The 19031-nt window shown below is 41.0% G+C and overlaps 1 protein-coding gene across 1 annotated transcript in view; it reads left to right on the forward strand.

Moving 5' to 3' along the window:
* CDR2 (cerebellar degeneration related protein 2) overlaps positions 1–18456 on the forward strand; it is a 28341-nt gene extending 9885 nt beyond the window's left edge. The window contains exons 3-5 of the mRNA XM_004057340.5: positions 14542–14690; positions 14948–15112; positions 16571–18456. Of these exons, the coding sequence (XP_004057388.1) occupies positions 14542–14690; positions 14948–15112; positions 16571–17429 (1173 nt within the window). The 3' untranslated portion in view covers positions 17430–18456. The remainder of the gene's footprint in view (positions 1–14541; positions 14691–14947; positions 15113–16570) is intronic.
* The last annotated feature ends 575 nt before the right edge of the window (positions 18457–19031 follow it).

Here is a 19031-nt window from a genome sequence, read left to right on the forward strand (position 1 = left end):
TTAGCCAGGCTGGTCTCGAACTCCTGTCCTCAGATGATCCACCTGCCTTGGCCTCCCAAAGTGCTGGGATTACAAGCATGGGCCACCACACCCGGCCTAAAACATGCAATATTTAAGATATACAGAATGGGGTAAGAGAACAATACAATGAATACCCATATATCCACCACCTAGCTTAAGAAAGAAGACTACCCACACTGTTGAACTTCCCACCGGAGAGGGAACTTATACCTCCTCCTTGGTGACATATCCCTCCCACCTACTACCAAACCATATCCTAAATTTGAAAAAAAAAAATCATAGTTCCTGATTTCACAGTGTGTTCAGATGTTTTGCTCCATTCAAATAATCATAAAATACATGTTGCTTTCTCTCTGCTGTGATCTTGATTTGTTTACATTTTTGCTGGATATTTTATTAAAATACTACATTTTTGGCTGAGTGTGGTGGCTTATGCCTATAATCTCAGCACTTTAGGATGCCGAGGGAGACAGATTGCCCAAGCTCAGGAATTCAAGACCAGCCTGGGCAACGTGGTAAAACCCCATCTCTACAAAAAAAAATACAAAAATTAGGCTGGTGTGGCGGCGTGTGCCTGTAGTCCCAGCTTACTTGGGAGACAGAGGTGGGAGAATCACCTGAACCTGGGAAGTCAAGGCTACAGTGAGCCAAGACCGTGCCACTGTACTCCAGGTTAGGTGATGGGAGCGAGACCTTGTCTCAATAAAAAAAAAATAATAATATAATACCTTTTGCCTAGCTTAACAAACTAAAATGAAAGATGCTAGACTAGGGCATTAAAATGGCCCTCTATGCTGCTAATCTTATAAATGGTCCCCTTCAAGTAGTTCAGTTATGTGTAGGCCACTTGACTGTAAAGATAATCATGGATATTAACCAGTGTCCCATCAGAACACCTTTCTCCATGTCCCAACCCATGCTTCCCCCAAAAAGGGTCTGTACTTAAATTATAAGCTCCTCCCCCTTAAATTGGTACAGTAGACCCAGGACTTTTGTGTCTGTGCACAGAAAAATGTAAAAGACTCTAGAACAGTGAAGCAGTTCATCATAATGAGTACTTACTAAAGCTTTGATTATTTCCTGAACCAGGTGCTGAGAATTCAAACAAGCGGAGAATTACACAGTCCTTCCTTAGAAGTGATCACATTATACAGTTTTAAACTTTTGAATACAAATCTATCATCAAAACAAAGGCAAATGTGCAATCTCAATATCCATTAATTTTACCTAGTAACATAAAAGGTGTATACAGTAGACCCTCCCCTTGAGCAGGGTTTCTGAAATACACTTTTATAATTCTAGGAAAGTATGGCTTGCAATGATATTGAAGTCACCAGGTACCATTTTTAGCATATTCTACATCAAAAGAGCGTAGAATATGTTTTACACTAAATTGAATTTAATGACCTACTGTAGGCCAGGCGCGATGGCTCAAGCCTGTAATCCCAGCACTTTGGGAGGCAGAGGCAGGCAGATCACTTGAGGTCAGGAGTTCGAGACCAGTCTGGCCAATGTGGTGAAACTTTGTCTCTACTAAAAATACAAAAAATATGGCAAGCACCCATAATCCCAGCTACTTGGGACACTGAGGCAGGAGAATCACTTGAACCTGGGAGGTGAAGGTTGCAGTGAGCTGAGATTGTGCAGTTGCACTCCAGCCTAGGCAACAGAGCAAGACTCCATCTCAAAAAAAAAAAAGAAAGAAAAGACCTACTGTAGAGTTTGCCAGAAACCTAAAATGCAGAAAAACTAGGCATTTAAAAACTATTAAACTAGGCTAGGCATGGTGGCTCACGCCTATAATCCCAGCACTTTGGGAGGCCGAAGTAGAAGAATTGCTTGAGGCTAGGGTTTGAGACCAGACTGGGCCACAAAGTGAGACCGTGTCTCTAGTCTAAAAACAAAACTATTAAACTAGCCAAATGTTTTACGTGGTCAAGGAACTCTTTCCTACTTTGTTTCGTAGACTTTGTTTTTTAACTCAGTGGGAGATTTCAGAATAGTCCTAAACGATCATCACTGTTTGTATTTGTGTAGAGACATAGTCTTAATTGTATTATCGTAGTCTATGAGGTTCATCCGAGGCCTGATTATTGCTAATAGTTAATAAATTGTATTGATGTTTCCTGTTAGAGCATTTATAAAACACTATAACTGGTACTTATTTTAGCGTATCTTTCAAGTGTAGCTGAAAGAAGTGTAAATATTTGTAAGTTGGGAGAATGATGCCTATTGATTAGCATAGGAGATTACAAACAACTGCTTTGTTTTCTGTGGTATCGAGGATGATTAAACATTTAAGCTAGATCATTGGTATTCTGAAAGTATCCAAAGATATCTGAGATTCTCTAAATCTACAAATAACACTTTATTATCTAATATTATCCATAAGATATTGCAAAGCGTCATGGAAATGAAATAATCCAGTTCAGACCTTCATGATTAAATAGGTATAAAATTCAGCTGGGTGTGGTGGCTCACGCCTGTAATCCTAGCACTTTGGTAGGCCAAGGCGGGTGGATCACGAGGTCAGGAGATCGAGACCATCCTGGCTAACATGGTGAAACCCCATCTCTAGTAAAAACACAAAAAATTAGCCGGGCGTGGTGGCGGGTGCCTGTAGTCCCAGCTACTTGGGAGGCCGAGGCAGGAGATTGGCGTGAACCCGGGAGGCGGAGCTTGCAGTGAGCCGAGATCGTGCCACTGCACTCCAGCCTGGGTGACAGAGCGAAACTCCATCTCAAAAAAAAAAAAAAAAAGTATAAAATTCATGTGTAAAACTATTCAGGAGATTTAGCTTGGAATATTTCGGGAAACATATTCATGAGTCTCTTGTTCCTGTAATATGTAGTCCACTGGTTCCTAGATCTGAGCATTGCACAATGCAGTATTTTACTCTTTATCCAAAGCTGTTTTTGGCTAAGAATAATTACTATCTTAGGTTTCTTCACCACCATTACAGTTGACTTTCTTTTTTCTTTCCTTTTATAAGTTGCTTCATGAAAGTAAGTTTCCAGTCTCAGTAGGGGAGATGAGATGGCAGTAATGGCTAAGCCCCCTTACCAGCCAGGGGATTCCCACAGACTGTCCTTGCTGCCTGCTCCATCACAACTGTGCCTGGGCAGATGTAGAGATCACGATGTAGATTTCTGAGGTCTCTCTAATAGCCTAAAAGAATGCCATGTGCTCTTGTAAAAGTAACCAGGCAGTTAAAGAGCCTACTTCCTTGCTAAACAATGACCCTTGCATATGTTCCTCTTATTGCAACCTTCAGGAGGCCCCCTAAACTTTATAAGGGCCCTCTCCTTAATTTGAGCCTTTTCAACGTGTTTCTCCTTCCCTTAAACTTTTTATTGAAATCTACATTACAGAAAAGGGCATAAATCCTAAGTGTATAGTTTGATGAATTTTCATAAAGTAAACATGCCCATGCAACCTATTCCTAGATAAGGAGTTGAGAGCATTATCAGCTCATCCGGTCACCACCCGGTGAGCTAGCATCCTGTTTAGCTTGTTTTTGACCTTTACATGAATGGAATCACTTGTACAAGTTTTAAAGTAACTGTTTAGAATGTTTATTGGGAATTAGATTACAAAGTAATACACAGCTTGGCGCAGTGGCTCACGCCTGTAATCCTAGCACTTTGGGAGGCTGAGGCGGATGGATCACTGAGGTCAGGAGTTCGAGACCAGCCTGGCCAACATGGCGAAACCCTGTCTCTACTAAAAATACAAAAAGTAGCTGGGCATGGTGGTGCATCCCTGTAATCCCAGCTACTCGGAAGGCTGAGGCAGGAGAATCTCTTGAACCTGCAGGGCGGAGGTCACAGTGAGCCGAGATCCTGCCGCTTCACTCCAGTCTGGGCGAAAGAGTGAAACTCCGTCTCAAAAAAAAAAAAAAAAAAAAAAAAAGATCTTTTTTTAATTCAGAAAAATATATAGTTGAAGAACAAAAAATCAGCTCCTATCCCACCACCAGTGAAATTTAAAATGAGACAGTCCAGAAAAATGGTCTGGGAACAAACTCATCTGAGCGAATGAAAAATAGTGCAGAGAACTGGTGAAAATACTAGGACAAGATCCCTAAGATTCTGACTTATTATGGAAATAGACAACTTGGAGACTGCCAAAGGGTATTTTGTAAGTAGAACCACAAATATTCTTTCAAAGACTCTTGGAGGGTTTCAAACAATCCTCCTAAAAATTGATCAGTATTTTTGGTAGGCATCATTTTTAATGTAAAAACGAAAAAAACAAAAATTTCCTTTTATGTAAAAACAAAAAAAGATTAAACTATTCAAAATAATGGTTAAACTGGCTTCAGAGAAGCCTGTAGCCTGTCTTACTTTTTTTCAGTGCTAATTTGAAAAACTTAGATAATTTTTTAAGAATCCAGAGCAAGTTTTTTCTGTTCTGGGTGGAAGGAGGGGAGGAGAGAACTCTTACTTGGGAGAGTAATGAGATCAGACACCATTGGATTCATTTACACTTTCCTACAACCGTGTAAGCAGCCTACAGCCTTGTGTTTTGGTTACTTCCCTGCTTAGACACCTGCATTATCCCCTACAGGAGTTGTGCCTAGCACTCAAAGTAGTCTGGCCTTCAAGGCATCCCTTCTTTCAAGAGTTCATGCCCTCTTTGGAAATGGAAAAATATTTTGTGCTGCTTTTACTGCATGTATCAATATTCTACTGCATATGATACTTAATTGATTTGCTTTATTTTCCTTTCCCCTTATTTCCCATTGCAACAGTGAGCACTGTTGTTGTGTTTATTCATGGTCTTTCACACATACTAGGTAATCGATACTTTGTTGAAATCAGTATTTTAACAGAGGAGAAACAGCTTACAAAGCTCTTCTAATAATTCCTAAACTTTGGGTTTCCACCTCTGGAGATTTTTAAGGCAGGCAGAAGGGGCTCTGGCCTCTGTTTTAGGAGATTCAGGTTTAAACCCTCAATTTTAATTGCAAATAGCTAGAGAATTTAGACATATGAATTACCCCTCAGATTCTGTTTGCTCCGTTATGGAATGGTGATAATGCTTACACTGCTTTGGTGTAGGAGTTTTCTGAGGGGATGAGATTATGGAGGCATATATATTTTGAACAGTATAAATTGTTACTTTGGTATAGGATTTTTCTGAGGGGATGAGATTATGGAAGCATATATATTTTGAACGGTATAAATCGTTGCATAGTTTACCAATGTTTTAAGAATTTTAGTAGTGAGCCCGTGGCAGTGGCTCACGCCTGTAATCCCAGCACTTTGGGAGGCTGAGGCAGGTAGATCACGAGGTCAGGAGTTCAAGATAAGCCTAGCCAAGATGGCGAAACCCCATCTCTGCTAAAAATAGAAAAATTAGCTGGGCATGGTGGCGGGCGCCTGTAATCCCAGCTACTCAGGAGGCTGAGGCAGAGAATTGCTTGAACCCGGGAGGTGGAGGTTGCAGTGAGCCAAGATTGCGCCACTGCAGTCCAGCCTGAGCAAAAAAGCGAGACTCCGTCTCAAAAAAAAAGAAGAATTTTAGTAGTGAAAAAAGTCTTTAAAAATGTGTATGGATATATAACAGCTTTACATATATCTGGGGCGCCTGTGACGTTTTGATACAAGCATACAATGTGTAATGATGAAATCTAAACTGAGATAACCATGACCTCCAACATTTATCATTTCTTTGTGTTGGGAATATTGCGTATCTTTTCTAGCTATTTTGAAGTATACAATAAGATATTGTTAACTATAGTCATGAAAGAACTTAAATTCTGAAAAAATAAATCTTCCAGAATTACTGGAAATAGACTTTAAAAACAATCTAATCCCACAATTTTAATAATGGGATTATAGGTGGTTTCTATTTTCATGTTCATGCCTCCCGCCACCAAATTTCTACAGGGGAAATATATTTCATCAGGGGGAAGAGATTTTTCAAAAGTAATAGGAAATATTTCTTCATTATTGTGGAAGTTCATTTTGATACTAAATTCAGAGGATTTAGGCTGTAATCCTTAATTTCAGGATAATCCCAACACTGCTTACAAGCCAGATTTCCACTCCATTTCTGTGCGTTTTTACTTGGGGTCGTTTGTTTCTATCTTTCCCTGCGTTCCAGGTTAGGATTCCACAATTGCAAATAGGTATTTATGTAATTCTGCTGGCCTTTGTTTTTTAAAGATTTACCTTAATTGTAAAGGTGGCCTGTTTGTAGCTTTTGTGCATAACTGGAACCTTGTACTCATAGTTGAGGTGACAGTCTGTGCAAATTCCTAGACAGTGAGATAAACCCAAGGCATTTTGCTATAAGTTGACATTTTTGCCCACATTTCTGCTACCCCATGACCCCCTTCCCCCACTGTTTTGCTTTAAATGTCTCCCTTTCCTGTTTACTATGGCAGTCAGATTCATTGGAGCATTGGACATTCTTTAGATTGTTGTTAAAGCCAAGTCATCTAAAACCAAAATATCACAAGTTCTTAAATGGTTTCATTATGTTGTTATCACAGGTATCACAGGTTTTTATATATCAAACGAGGAACTTTCTATAGTTTCTTAAATGGCCTGTTTGTACTTATTTGCATATTGACTTGTTTCCTGTATGTTGGCCACAACTCTAACTTGAACATCCTATCTGTAAGAGAACAACAACTTGAGACCCATCTGGTATCTGGTAGGAACTGTAAAAGTCTCCCCCTCAGATTACCGGGGCAATTGCTGCCATGGGAATAAATACAGAGAAATAATCTATAAATGGAGAAGGGGGGAGAGAATTCATGGTTAATAGGCTGTTTTCCCAAGAGGGCTAAAGCCAAAGCCCTTCTCAAAACCTTTCAGTTAAATCCCCCTTGACATCTCACAGTCTGAGTCATGCCAAGCACAATAAGCTGTTGTGAAGAAAAGTCTAGAAACTGCCAGTTCGCCAGTATCTTTTTGTCCCCTACTGTGTGTCAGGAATGGACTAGATACACAAGAGCCTTCCATTCTTAGAAGACTACAGTACTGGCCTGGCACGGTGGCTCATGCCTGTAATCCCTCCACTTTGGGAGGCCGAGTCAGGTGGATCTCCTGAGGTCAGGAGTTCAAGACCAGCCCGGCCAACATGGTGAAACCAAGTCTCTAATAAAAATACAAAAATTAGCCTGGTGTGGTGGTGCAAGCCTGTAATCCCAGCTACTCAGGAGGCTGAGGCAGCAGAATCACTTGAACCTGGGAGACCAAGATTGCAGTGAGCTGAGATCGTGCCTCCAGCCTGGGCAACAGAGTGAGACTCCATCTCAACAACAACAAAAAATTGAATATTATTGTATTGTTTTGAGAGAAGTCAATTTAGGGTACCTTGGGAATGCTGCCGCTTTAGACCTGCTTTAAGGTGGTCTTCTTTCTTTTTTTTTTTTTTTTTCTTTTTTTTTTGAGATGGAGTCTTGTGTTGCTGAGGTTGGAGTGCAGTGGCATGATCTTGGCTCACTGCAACTTCTGCCTCGCAGGTTCAAACAATTCTCCTGCTTCAGCCTCCCCAGTAGAGTAGCTGGGATTACAGGCATACACTACCTTGCCTGGATAATTTTTGTATTTTTATTTATTTTATTTTATTTTTTAGACGAAGTCTTGCTCTTGTCCCCCAGGCTGGAGTGCAGTGGCGTGATCTCGGCCCACTGCAACCTCCACCTCCTGGGTTCAAGTGATTCTCCTGCCTCAGCCTCCTGAGTAGCTGGGATTACAGGCACCTGCCATCATGCCCGGCGAATTTTTGTATTTTTAGTAGAGACGGGGTTTCACCATGTTGGCCAGGCTGGTCTCGAACTCCTGACCTCAGGTGATCCACCTGCCTCGGCCTCCCAAAGTGCTGGGATTACAGGCATGAGCCACCACACCCGGCAAATTTTTGTATTTTTAGTAGAGACGGGGTTTTGCCATGTTGGCCAGGCTGGTCTCGAACTCCTGACCTCAAGTGATCTGCCCACCTCGGCCTCCCAGAGTGCTGGGATTACAGCCATGAGCCACAGCACCTGGCCAAAGTGGTCTTAAAAGGCTTCTGAAGAGGTTATGTTTGAAATGAGGCCAGAAGGATAACTGGAATTTATAATCTTTCTTTGGTGCCATGGATCCCTTTGATTATCTAATGAGATCTAGGATAATCCTCTTAAAATTCATTGAATTACAAAGGAAACCTGTTAGAATGAAATACCTGTCAAATATTGAAAAAAGTAAATTTGTGATGTAATATAGATACGTATTAACATATTTAATAACAAGATCTAGAAACTACCATGATTTCAAATAGTGATGAATGTAGGCAGTAAATCAAGATTTCTGCAACTATAGTGCAATATGAAAATACCTGTGATTCCTGTTGATGATGAAGTCACAGATAAACCTAATACTACTGGTGGTTTATTGCCTCTGTCAAAAGAAAAAATTACGACAAACATAGTATAAAGATCTTAATTAGCTTTTATTTGAGATTCTAAGGTTGGGCAACACCTCATTCTTAGAGAATGAGGGTTTCAATGAGCTGAGCAGAGGAAGTTGGTTTTATAGACAGGGGCTGAGGAAAGCAGAAACGGAAAACAAAAAATGGGTGGTTTCAAAGTTAATTTATTTGTAAAGGTTAAAGCAGAGGGAAGTCCCTTATGCTGGCTAAAACTGGCATGTTTGGGGGCTTGGCTATTATCTCTTCTAATTTCTCAGAAGTCAGATGAACAACTTTGCTTTGGCTTGCTGACATGGAACTTTAGCACAAGTGACTCCATTTTGGTTTGGTTTGTTGGGCCTAGGGCAGGGACTCAGTCCAAACCAGTGGTCTCCTATAAATTTTAACAGATCTATTAGTACTTGAAAGAAATGTCAAATTTCATTTAGAAGTTAACAAAAATGAAGATGTAGCTGTTCAGACCCTTTAAATTCATCCATGTTCACAGACCCTCTAAAGTCTATCCGTGGACCCCAGGCTAAGAACTGCTGGCTGAGGTGGAGCAGCCAGGAGAACTGCATCCCCCCGGATAGGGGATCGTAAAGGCATTAGAGGAGGGAGGCACTTGCCTTGCAGTGGGGCATCTCCAAAAAAGGCAAAGATATCTCCCCTAAGTGTGAAATTTTAAAAAAATCAATAGCTAACAAATGAAGCTGGAAAAACCACTTGAGACAATTGGGAAAATATTAATGCTGAAACGTAATAGATGTTAAGGAATTATTGAGGTTTTTTTCCCTTAGGAATTGTGGTTAAAATAAAACGTCCTACAAATGTATGAAGATGTATACTTGAGATGCCTTGGATTAGCTTTAAAATGATTGGAGGACGAGGAAAGTAGGAGAGTAGAGATGAAATAAGATTGGCTGTATGTTGATAATTGTTGAAACTGGTTGATGGGTACGTGGGAGTTCATTAAACCATTTCTCTGCATGTATATATGTTTGAGATTATCCACAATAGAAAGTTTTATTTATTTATTTATTTTTAGACATAGTCTCACTCTCGCCCAGGCTGGAGTGCAATGGTGTGATCTTATCTCACTGCAACCTTTGCCTCCTGGGTTCAAGTGATTCTCATGCCTCAGCCTCCCAAGTAGCTGGGACTACAGGCATGCGCCACCATGCCTAGCTAATTTTTTTTTTTTTTTTTTTTTTTAAGTAGAGATGGAGTTTCACCATGTTGGCCAGGCTGGTCTCGAACTCCTGTCCTCAAGTGATCCACCCGCCTTGGCCTCCCAAAGTGCTGGGATTACAGGCATGAGCCACCACACCTGGTCCACAATAGAAAGTTTTAAAATGCAGTGGATAAGATTAGCCATCTGTAGAAATTCAGTATTTGTTTGGACTGAGAAGTTAGGAAGGATCACTCAAGCAAGGTTAAGGTAACTAGTTTGTAATTTCAGGGAATTAATGATTGTTAAGAACATACCAAAGTGAAGCGTTATGATGATGAATGCTGCTGTGGTACAGTTAAAATATAACCTAATCTTAGTGGATAACTGCATCTAAGCTGAGCCCTATGCAGGGAGACGGTGAGCATTAAGCTGAAGAATCATCATTGATCCAGTGAATGCCTGTGTCTCCTAGACCCAAGAGAAAAGGACATTGGTCAGGGCAGGGGACTTCCAGAATTTTCCATGTCCAAGATCAACATTTCTCTGTGATCTCTGGACTGCCTGTACTAATATCACCTGGGTTTGTTGCTAAAAATGCAGAATCCTGGCTCTACTCCAGTCTCAGCCTTTTGAGGGGAAGGGACCCAGGTTCTTACACTTTAATAAATCTTCTTCCAGGTGAATCTTAGCACATGTAAAGTTTGAAAACTGTAGCTTTAAATAAAGATGACAGTAGCTTCTCCTTATTGAGCAATTTACCATCTGCCAGATCTCATGCTGAGCTCTCTACATATATTAACGTTTTTGTAAATTATATATTTGTATATGTCAGGGAGGAAAAATATTTTTTTCCTCAACCGTCATGAGTGCTTAGTTGGAAAGGACCCCTGCAACAAAAGACAGATTAACAAGAGAAAAACAAGCTTACTAACATATCTATTTCATTTATATGTGTGGGAGATACCCAGGGGATGAGTCATTCTCAAAGGTGGCTTTGAATTCCAGCTTATGTAGTATCTTCAACAAAGAATGGTAATTTTTTAGAGAAGTGACAAGACAAAGGGGAAGAACTTTGTCTAGGGGCAGAACTTGTGGGAAGGCAAGTAAGTGGTGATAAAGGCCCGTTAGCAAAGCTTGTTAGTGTGGATTCCTCTGGTGCTGTCTTCTGGCCCATAAAGGTCTAAAGTTGTTAGTGGTTAACCTTTGTTCTCCCTGGTAGAGAGGGAGGAGGCAGGAACCTTTTTATGCCAAAGACGCATGCTTTGGGGTGACATAGTCCAGTTTCTCCCACACACATATTTATCTTTACAGCCTTATGAAGTAGTTGATGAGGAGAACTCACATTAGAAAAATGTGCTTGCTGTAGGTTACCCAGTTCTAGACAGCAAAGCAAGACCTCAAACCAGGTTCTGACTCCAAAGCCTGTGCTCTTAGCTACTATACCACTGCCTCCCATCAGACTCCTCTGATCCCATGTCTACCAGAGACTCTCATTCATGAATCGGCCTTTCACATGCCCTTTGTGGGGCAGCTGTGTCCTAATAGAGAATGTGAATATTCTTGTCACTGGGCAGGAACAGTTCCTGTTGTATATTAATAAATTAATGTCTGGTTTATGCATTAGCCTTTTTAAAGGTAGTTCTGAGTCCTAAAGAATACTTGATAATTTATACTTGATATAAAGAAGCTTGAAACATTTCTGCAGCTATTATATATATATATTCTTGTGATTCTAAGCCTTTTTTCCATTCCCGTGGAATCTCATCAATTCCTAAGAGATTGAACATGTTCCCATCAATGACAAGAACCTACTATGGAATTACTAGCCAGAGGGCAGGATTAAGGGCCTACTCCTTTAGTTCTGAAAAAGTTTCACCCATGAGAATTAGTGGTTGATTTCCAAAGGACCAGAAGAAGCTGGTGGGAGTTGAGGCAGTGAAGACTACACACAGGCTTTTATAAACCGTGCCATGTGCTCACCTTTCTCATTTAATTCTGCCAGTTCTACATGGTAGGTACTAACAGATCCACTTACTAATTCCGAACTCAAAAAGCTCTATAAAGCAAGATTTTTTTTTCCCCTTAAATTTGCAACAGATTCATTTGGTGGTAGATCTTTACCTGAACTGATGTGAGGCTGTTTATAGTCTTAGTTCATACTTTTTGATGCAGAAATATTAATGCTTGATTACAGGGTGCTGCCCAGACCTCACAGGTATTATAAGGTGTCAGCTGTGTGTCAGGTATGAGCGCCATGTTGTCTTTCTAAAATTTAAAGAATTTTCCAAAACACTTTTGACTTCAAGAGTTTCAGATGAGAAAGTTAAAGTTAGGTTAAGTGTTTGTTCAGCTCTTTGCTGCTGAGTTATGTAGATGGATTTGAAAAAAAAAGCCATATATGCTTTTTTCAACACTTTAAGGGCCCGTTGAGTGTCATTTAGCCCATTCTTTGTTAGCCTTGCAAATACTTCTAGAGTTGTAGAAAAAGCCTCAAGAAGAGTGTGTTGTGTTGTGTTTGAGACAGTCTCTGTCACCCAGGCTGTAGTGCAGTGGCACGATCTCGGTTCACTGCAACGTTCACCTCCCACGTTCAAAAGATTCTCATGCCTCAGCCTCCTGAGTACGTGGGATTACAGGCGCGTGCCACCACGCCAGCCTAATTTTTGTATTTTTATTAGAGGTGGGTTTTTGTCATGTTGGCCAGGCTGGTCTTGAACTCCTGGCCTTAAGCAATCTGCCTGTTTTGGCCTCCCAAAGTGTTGGGATTACAGGTGTGAGCCACCATGCCTGGCCAAGAAGAGTGTTTTTAAAGTCAAGTTCTGAGTCTTTTACAGTTTGATCATCAGTAAGCTTCAAACCATTTCTCCCCTCTTTCTGGTTCTGTCCAGGGAAATACTGTGACTTTTTCCTTTGGAATATATACTGTGTTTTAGTGTCTTCAGGTAGAGCTGAGCAGGGAGGGAATCAAGGTGACTTACACTGCGGCATTAAGGTTGGGATTATTCCCCTTTATCCTTGGCCATTTAGGAAGCAGTCTTAGCAGGACCAGAATAAATCATCTGATAAATTTCTCGTGAATAAGGAGGATAATGGTGATAAAACTCTCATAAAATTAAAAATAACAGGAGTCTTTGAAGCATATTAAGCTAAAATATATTTCTCGTCAAAGCAACATACTTTTCATTTTTTTTGGTCCAGAATGCCTCACTCAGAGAAAGAGATTGATTTTTTTTTTCCAAATTAAGATCCTCCACATAGAAATAGGAACGTTTTACACTGTTGGTGGGAGTGTAAATTAGTTCAACCATTGTGGAAGACAGGGTGTCAATTCCTCAAGGATCTAGAACTAGAATTACCATTTGACCCAGCAGTCCCATTACTGGGTATGTACCCAAAGTATCATAAATCATGCTGCTATAAAGACACATGCACACGTATGTTTATTGCGGCACTATTCACAATAGCAAAGACTTGGAACCAACCCAAATGTCCATCAGTGATAGACTGGATTAAGAAAATGTGGCACATGTACACCATGGAATACTATGCAGCCATAAAAAAGGATGAGTTCATGTCCTTTGCAGGGACATGGATGAAGCCGGAAACCATCATTCTCAGCAAACTATCACAAGGACAGAAAACCAAACACTGCATGTTCTCACTCATAGGTGGGAATTGAACAACAAGATCATTTGGGCACAGGGTGGGGAACATCACACACTGGGGCCTGTCGGGGTGGGGATAGCATTAGGAGAAATACCTAATGTAAATGATGAGTTGATGGGTGCAGCAAACCAACATGTCACATGTATACCTATGTATCAAACCTGCACATTGTGCACATGTACCCTAGAACTTAGAGTATAATTTTTTAAAAATCCTCCACGTTAGGCTTTATTTCTGTTAAACATGATGTTTTTGCTTAAACTTTGATCACATGTTCCATGTTTTTTGTCTTAAGGGATTGTTATATCTCACTTTAGATTTTTTAGTTGAGTATTAATTTCATGCATGGTATATGCTTTGGAAAATTAGCCTCACAATGCACTGGGGTATTGGTGAGCATTAGAGGAGCTAAGCATATAAAGGACAGCCTGTGCTCATTTCTTATGAAGACAGGGAGTTTAATTTCTTCTTTTCTTAAAGTAAACATATGGTATTGTGGTATAATAAAAATTATATATTTGGTCTTTGTCCCTGGTTTCTGGCATAGAACTCCTAAAATCCTTGGAATTTCCTGATAGGTTGAGGTCTGGTCACCAGAGAAGGCAACCACATGATTAGAGGGTTAGATCTATCAGTCCCAGCCCCACAACCTCTGGATAGAGGGAAGGGTTGGAGCTTGAGTTCAGTCACCAATGGCCAATAATTGAATCAATCATGCTGATGTGAGAGAAGACCTGGAGAAAACTGAAATGGGTCTAAAGGAGCTTCTGGGCAGTGCTGGGAGGCCAGTGAGCCCAGAGATGGAGACTCTATGCCAGCCCCACCCAACAAGAGTTGGTGCTGACAATTGGAGAATTGGTGTTGGAACAGCAGAACAGCAGGTATCTTTTTTTTTTTTTTTTTTTTTTTTTTTTTTTTTTTTTTTTTTTTTTTTGAGATGGAGTTTCATTCTTGTTGCCCAGGCTGGAGTGCAATGGCACCATCTCGGCTCATTGCAACCTCTGTCTTCCAGGTTCAAGCAATTTTCCTGCCTCAGCCTCCCAAGTAGCTGGGATTACAGGCGTGTGCCACCACACCTGGCTAATTTTTGTATTTTTAGTGGAGACGGGGTTTCAGCATGTTGGTCAGGCTGGTCTCGAATTCCTAACCTCAGGTGATCCACACGTCTCGGCCTCCCAAAGTGCTGGGATTACAGGCGTGAGCCACCGCGGCCAGCCAAGAAACAGCAGGTATCTTATCTGTTTGTGTCACCTGGTCCTGATCTTCTCTTACAGTATCTGACGAAGCAAGTGGAACTTCTACGGCAGATGAACGAACAACATGCAAAGGTTTATGAACAATTAGACGTCACAGCAAGGGAACTGGAAGAAACAAATCAAAAGCTAGTTGCTGACAGCAAGGCCTCACAGCAAAAGATTCTGAGGTAAATTTTCTAGAATCTGACAAGGAAGGACTAGGGGGAAGTTCTTTAGTATAAACTAGAATAGAACATGGCTGCAGTGGGTTTGGGTCAATATGGGATAAGGTTTAATTTAATTCTTTTTGGAGAATGGAGATTAAATAGACATCTTTTCCAATTAAGAAAGCCCAGTGTGAGTGGTTCGCACCTAATCTCTCCTCACCGCTTTTGCCCTTGATTCAATATGACAAGCAGCAGTGGCTTCTGTCTGTTCCTCACAGCCTGACTGAAACGATTGAATGCCTGCAAACCAACATTGATCACCTCCAGAGCCAAGTGGAGGAGCTGAAGTCATCTGGCCAAGGGAGAAGGAGCCCGGGAAAGTGTGACCAGGAGAAACCGGCACCCAGCTTTGCATGTCTGAAGGAGCTGTATGACCTCCGCCAGTAAGAGCCTGCCTTTCTGTGGAGTTACAGCAGGGACTGTCTCATGTCATTGGCACATTCTGATTTCCAGTAGATTGAAAGTCCAATTTTAAGAAAAGTCACTTAGCTATTAAGCTACCATTGGTTTGAACAAAATCACTTAAACATATAAATTACAGAGTTCTTAGATATTAGTAGTTCTCATTTTGAAAGTCTTGGAACACTTATTTCAGTGCTTTTAATGTATTAAATCATAGTTTAAGATGAATTCTGATAGACTAGATTTGGGAGTTGTGTTTTACATTAGAGTGAAGAAAAATAGAAATACTGGTAAAACAAAAATTCAAGTGAACAGGAGATTTTTTGCTTAAAGAAGTACCTTTATAATTTAGAGTTATAAGTCTGAATCTTTAAGAAGTATTTATGGAACACTTGTGTGGCAAGCTGTATGCTAGACCCAAGGGTTGGCGAGCAAAATAGAGTTTCTACCCCTGTGAGCTTTCAGTCTAACGGAACGGCAGATAAGCAAATAAAAACACAAATAAATAGTCAAGGTGCTTCAGACTGAGCAGGAGAAACCAGGTGGTTCATTTGGTGGGTCTCAACTTTGGCTGTACATCAGATCACCTGTGGAGTTTTTCAAAATGCAAATACCAACACATTTCCTCAGGCCTAAATCAGAATTTCTAGGTGCGGGTAAAAAGCTGCCCAGGCAATTCTGATGAACATTCCTGCTTAAAAATCACCACAGCAACAGTAATTTGCTGTAGTGATTCAATCGTAGTTACATATTATGAATGATTTGGAGAGCCTTTAGAAACCCTCAGGCCAGGTAGCAGACCAACTAGGTTGGAATCTGTGGGTTGGGACCCAGGCACCAGTACTTTTTAAGGTTTCCCTTGTGAGGTCATTGTCATACTGCTAGAATAGATGTTCTCTAGTACTTTTAACATTAAAAAAAGATTCGTCGCAAAAATTGAGTTTGCTTTCATGTGTTTATTTACCAGCCTCACACAATTCCATTTTAGCCACTGCTCCAAGTGTGGCTAAAAACCAGTCACTGTTGGCCGGGTGTGGTGGCTTAACGTCTGTAATCCCAGCACTTTGGGAGGCTAAGGCAGGAGGATCACCTGAGGTTGGGAGTTCGAGACCAGCCTGACCAACATGGAGAAACCCTGTCTCTACTAAAAATACAAAATTAGCTGGGCATGGTGGCGCATGTCTAAAATCCCAGTTACTCGGGAGGCTGAGGCAGGAGAATCGCTTGAACCTGGGAGGCTGAGGTTGCAATGAGCTGAGATCGCTTTGCTGCATTCCAGCCTGGCGACAAAGTGAGACTCCGTCTCAAAAAAAAAGAAAAAAAAATTAGTCACTGTCACAGCTCCTCAAATTTATTTAGTTGAAAAAAAATCACCAGTCTTCCTCTCGTCATTTTCAGTGGACCTGTGTAATATATTCTTTCAATATTTTTTTCCCTAGACACTTCGTGTATGATCATGTGTTCGCTGAGAAGATCACTTCCTTGCAAGGTCAGCCAAGCCCTGATGAAGAGGAAAATGAGCACTTGAAAAAAACGGTGACAATGTTGCAGGCCCAGCTGAGCCTGGAGCGGCAGAAGCGGGTGACTATGGAGGAGGAATATGGGCTCGTGTTAAAGGAGAACAGTGAACTGGAGCAGCAGCTGGGGGCCACAGGTGCCTACCGAGCACGGGCGCTGGAACTAGAGGCCGAGGTGGCAGAGATGCGACAGATGTTGCAGTCAGAGCATCCATTTGTGAATGGAGTTGAGAAGCTGGTGCCAGACTCTCTGTATGTTCCTTTCAAAGAGCCCAGCCAGAGCCTGCTGGAAGAGATGTTCCTGACTGTGCCGGAACCACATAGAAAGCCTCTCAAGCGCAGCAGCAGTGAGACGATCCTCAGCAGCTTGGCAGGGAGTGACATCGTGAAAGGCCACGAGGAGACCTGCATCAGGAGGGCCAAGGCTGTGAAACAGAGGGGCATCTCCCTTCTGCACGAAGTGGACACGCAGTACAGCGCCCTGAAGGTGAAGTATGAAGAGTTACTGAAGAAGTGCCAACAGGAACAGGACTCCCTGTCACACAAGGCTGTGCAGACCTCCAGGGCTGCAGCCAAGGACCTGACTGGAGTGAACGCCCAGTCTGAGCCTGTTGCCAGCGGCTGGGAACTGGCCTCTGTCAACCCAGAGCCCATGAGTTCCTCTACAACACCTCCAGAATACAAAGCGTTGTTTAAGGAGATCTTTAGTTGCATCAAGAAAACTAAGCAGGAAATAGATGAACAGAGAACAAAATACCGATCACTCTCCTCTCATTCTTAATTGAACCTCTAGCTCTACTACTAATTTGCCTATTGCCTCTCTCTCCCATTCAGACAAGTGTTTGTAGACTCTGAAGCCTAATGTTACTCATGACGTTTGCCTCATTGCTTTGCTTATTTAGCAAATGCATACAACGAGGAAAGGAGGTGGCTAGTGGTATCAGTTCTCTGATCCACTTCCATTTAAGCTCCCCAGGAAATCCCATGACAAACTGGCCTCTGGCTGGTGCGCTGATTAGACTTCAGTTCCTGAAAAGGACCAGTGGAGGGAAGAGCTATACTTCTGGAGAAGTAGGCCTGGAGTTACTACAGTATGGGGGAAAAGGGTCGAGTTAGAACAAAGCTAAGGCAATTCCTATTGCTTCCTTGCGCAACTTCTCAAAACGATGAAAGTCAGAAGGCTGTCAAACTCAAATATCTTTGCAAACACTGTTTGAATACTGTGAATTCATTACGAAGAATGTTCGAGAGAAAGCAGGGGTCTAATCCAAAAGAAATGTCATTAACCAATACTCCAAGTCCTTGAGTTTTGTTATATCTGAACTAGTTGAACTGTGACTGACAGGTAATCCTAATATATCCAAATCCAACTGAATACCAAATTGAGATGGCAAATTTTTGTTTGATATAAGTTAGCTTGTTAGCATATGCCCTAGAGGGCCTCCGTCCCTATATTCTAATGTTTTTACTCAAAGCTCTAGCCTTTAGGATAGGTGAATATGTAAATCTTTCATCACTTTCTCAAATTCAAACTAAAAGGGAAAGATCAAACCCCTTCCCTTCCTACCTGTTTTCTGAGCTGGCTGACTTGCCAGCCACAAGCTGCTCTTGCAGAGTTCTTACCATTCCTGTAAATGTTTTGACTTGTTGCAGAAATTCCTATCTACTTTATTAAGCAGTATTGATGTTCTGACTGTGGAAACACCCTCTCACTTGCATTCTTTTAACTTAAAACTATTTAAGAACTGATGTTCCGATTATTGTATATATTTTTCTAAAAACCAAATAAAGCTACCTATGAAAATGAACAGATGGATCTACTGTGTCTTACTTTCAATATAAGCCATTTCGCTCTTATAACCAACTGTTCACTTTTTTTCTTCCAACAAATATCGCGAGAAAGATTTGCAGTGATTTTTTTTTCCTATTTTAAATAGGGAATCCTTGGATTTGTGTAACTTAATAGCACAAATTCTGCTCATATTGCTAAATGCTCATTAAAACTACTCTGGACAAACATTTTCAAATTTATATACTCTGTAATTTTCACTATTTCAGAAATGTCAGACTTGGTTCTGAATTAATAGCATTTGACAAATTGATTCTCAAAACATTTGATCAACCATAGCAAAGAAACTGTACTATTCAAACATTAAAACAGGCATTGAATCTAAATTACTTTTGCTTTTGGATTAAGTTTTTAAAAACAGGTAAAACGTCTTTTTAAAATTTCACTTTGTAAAGCGGTGGTACCCAATTTTTTGGCATCGGGGACTGGTTTTGTGGAAGACAGTTTTTTCCACAGACCCAAGGTAGCAGGGGATGGTTTCAGGATGAAACTGTTCCACCTCAGATCATTAAGAATTAGTTCTCATAAGGAATG

This window comes from Gorilla gorilla, chromosome 18 (assembly GCF_029281585.2).
Source record: "Gorilla gorilla gorilla isolate KB3781 chromosome 18, NHGRI_mGorGor1-v2.1_pri, whole genome shotgun sequence".
NCBI classification, from domain to species: domain Eukaryota; kingdom Metazoa; phylum Chordata; class Mammalia; order Primates; family Hominidae; genus Gorilla; species Gorilla gorilla.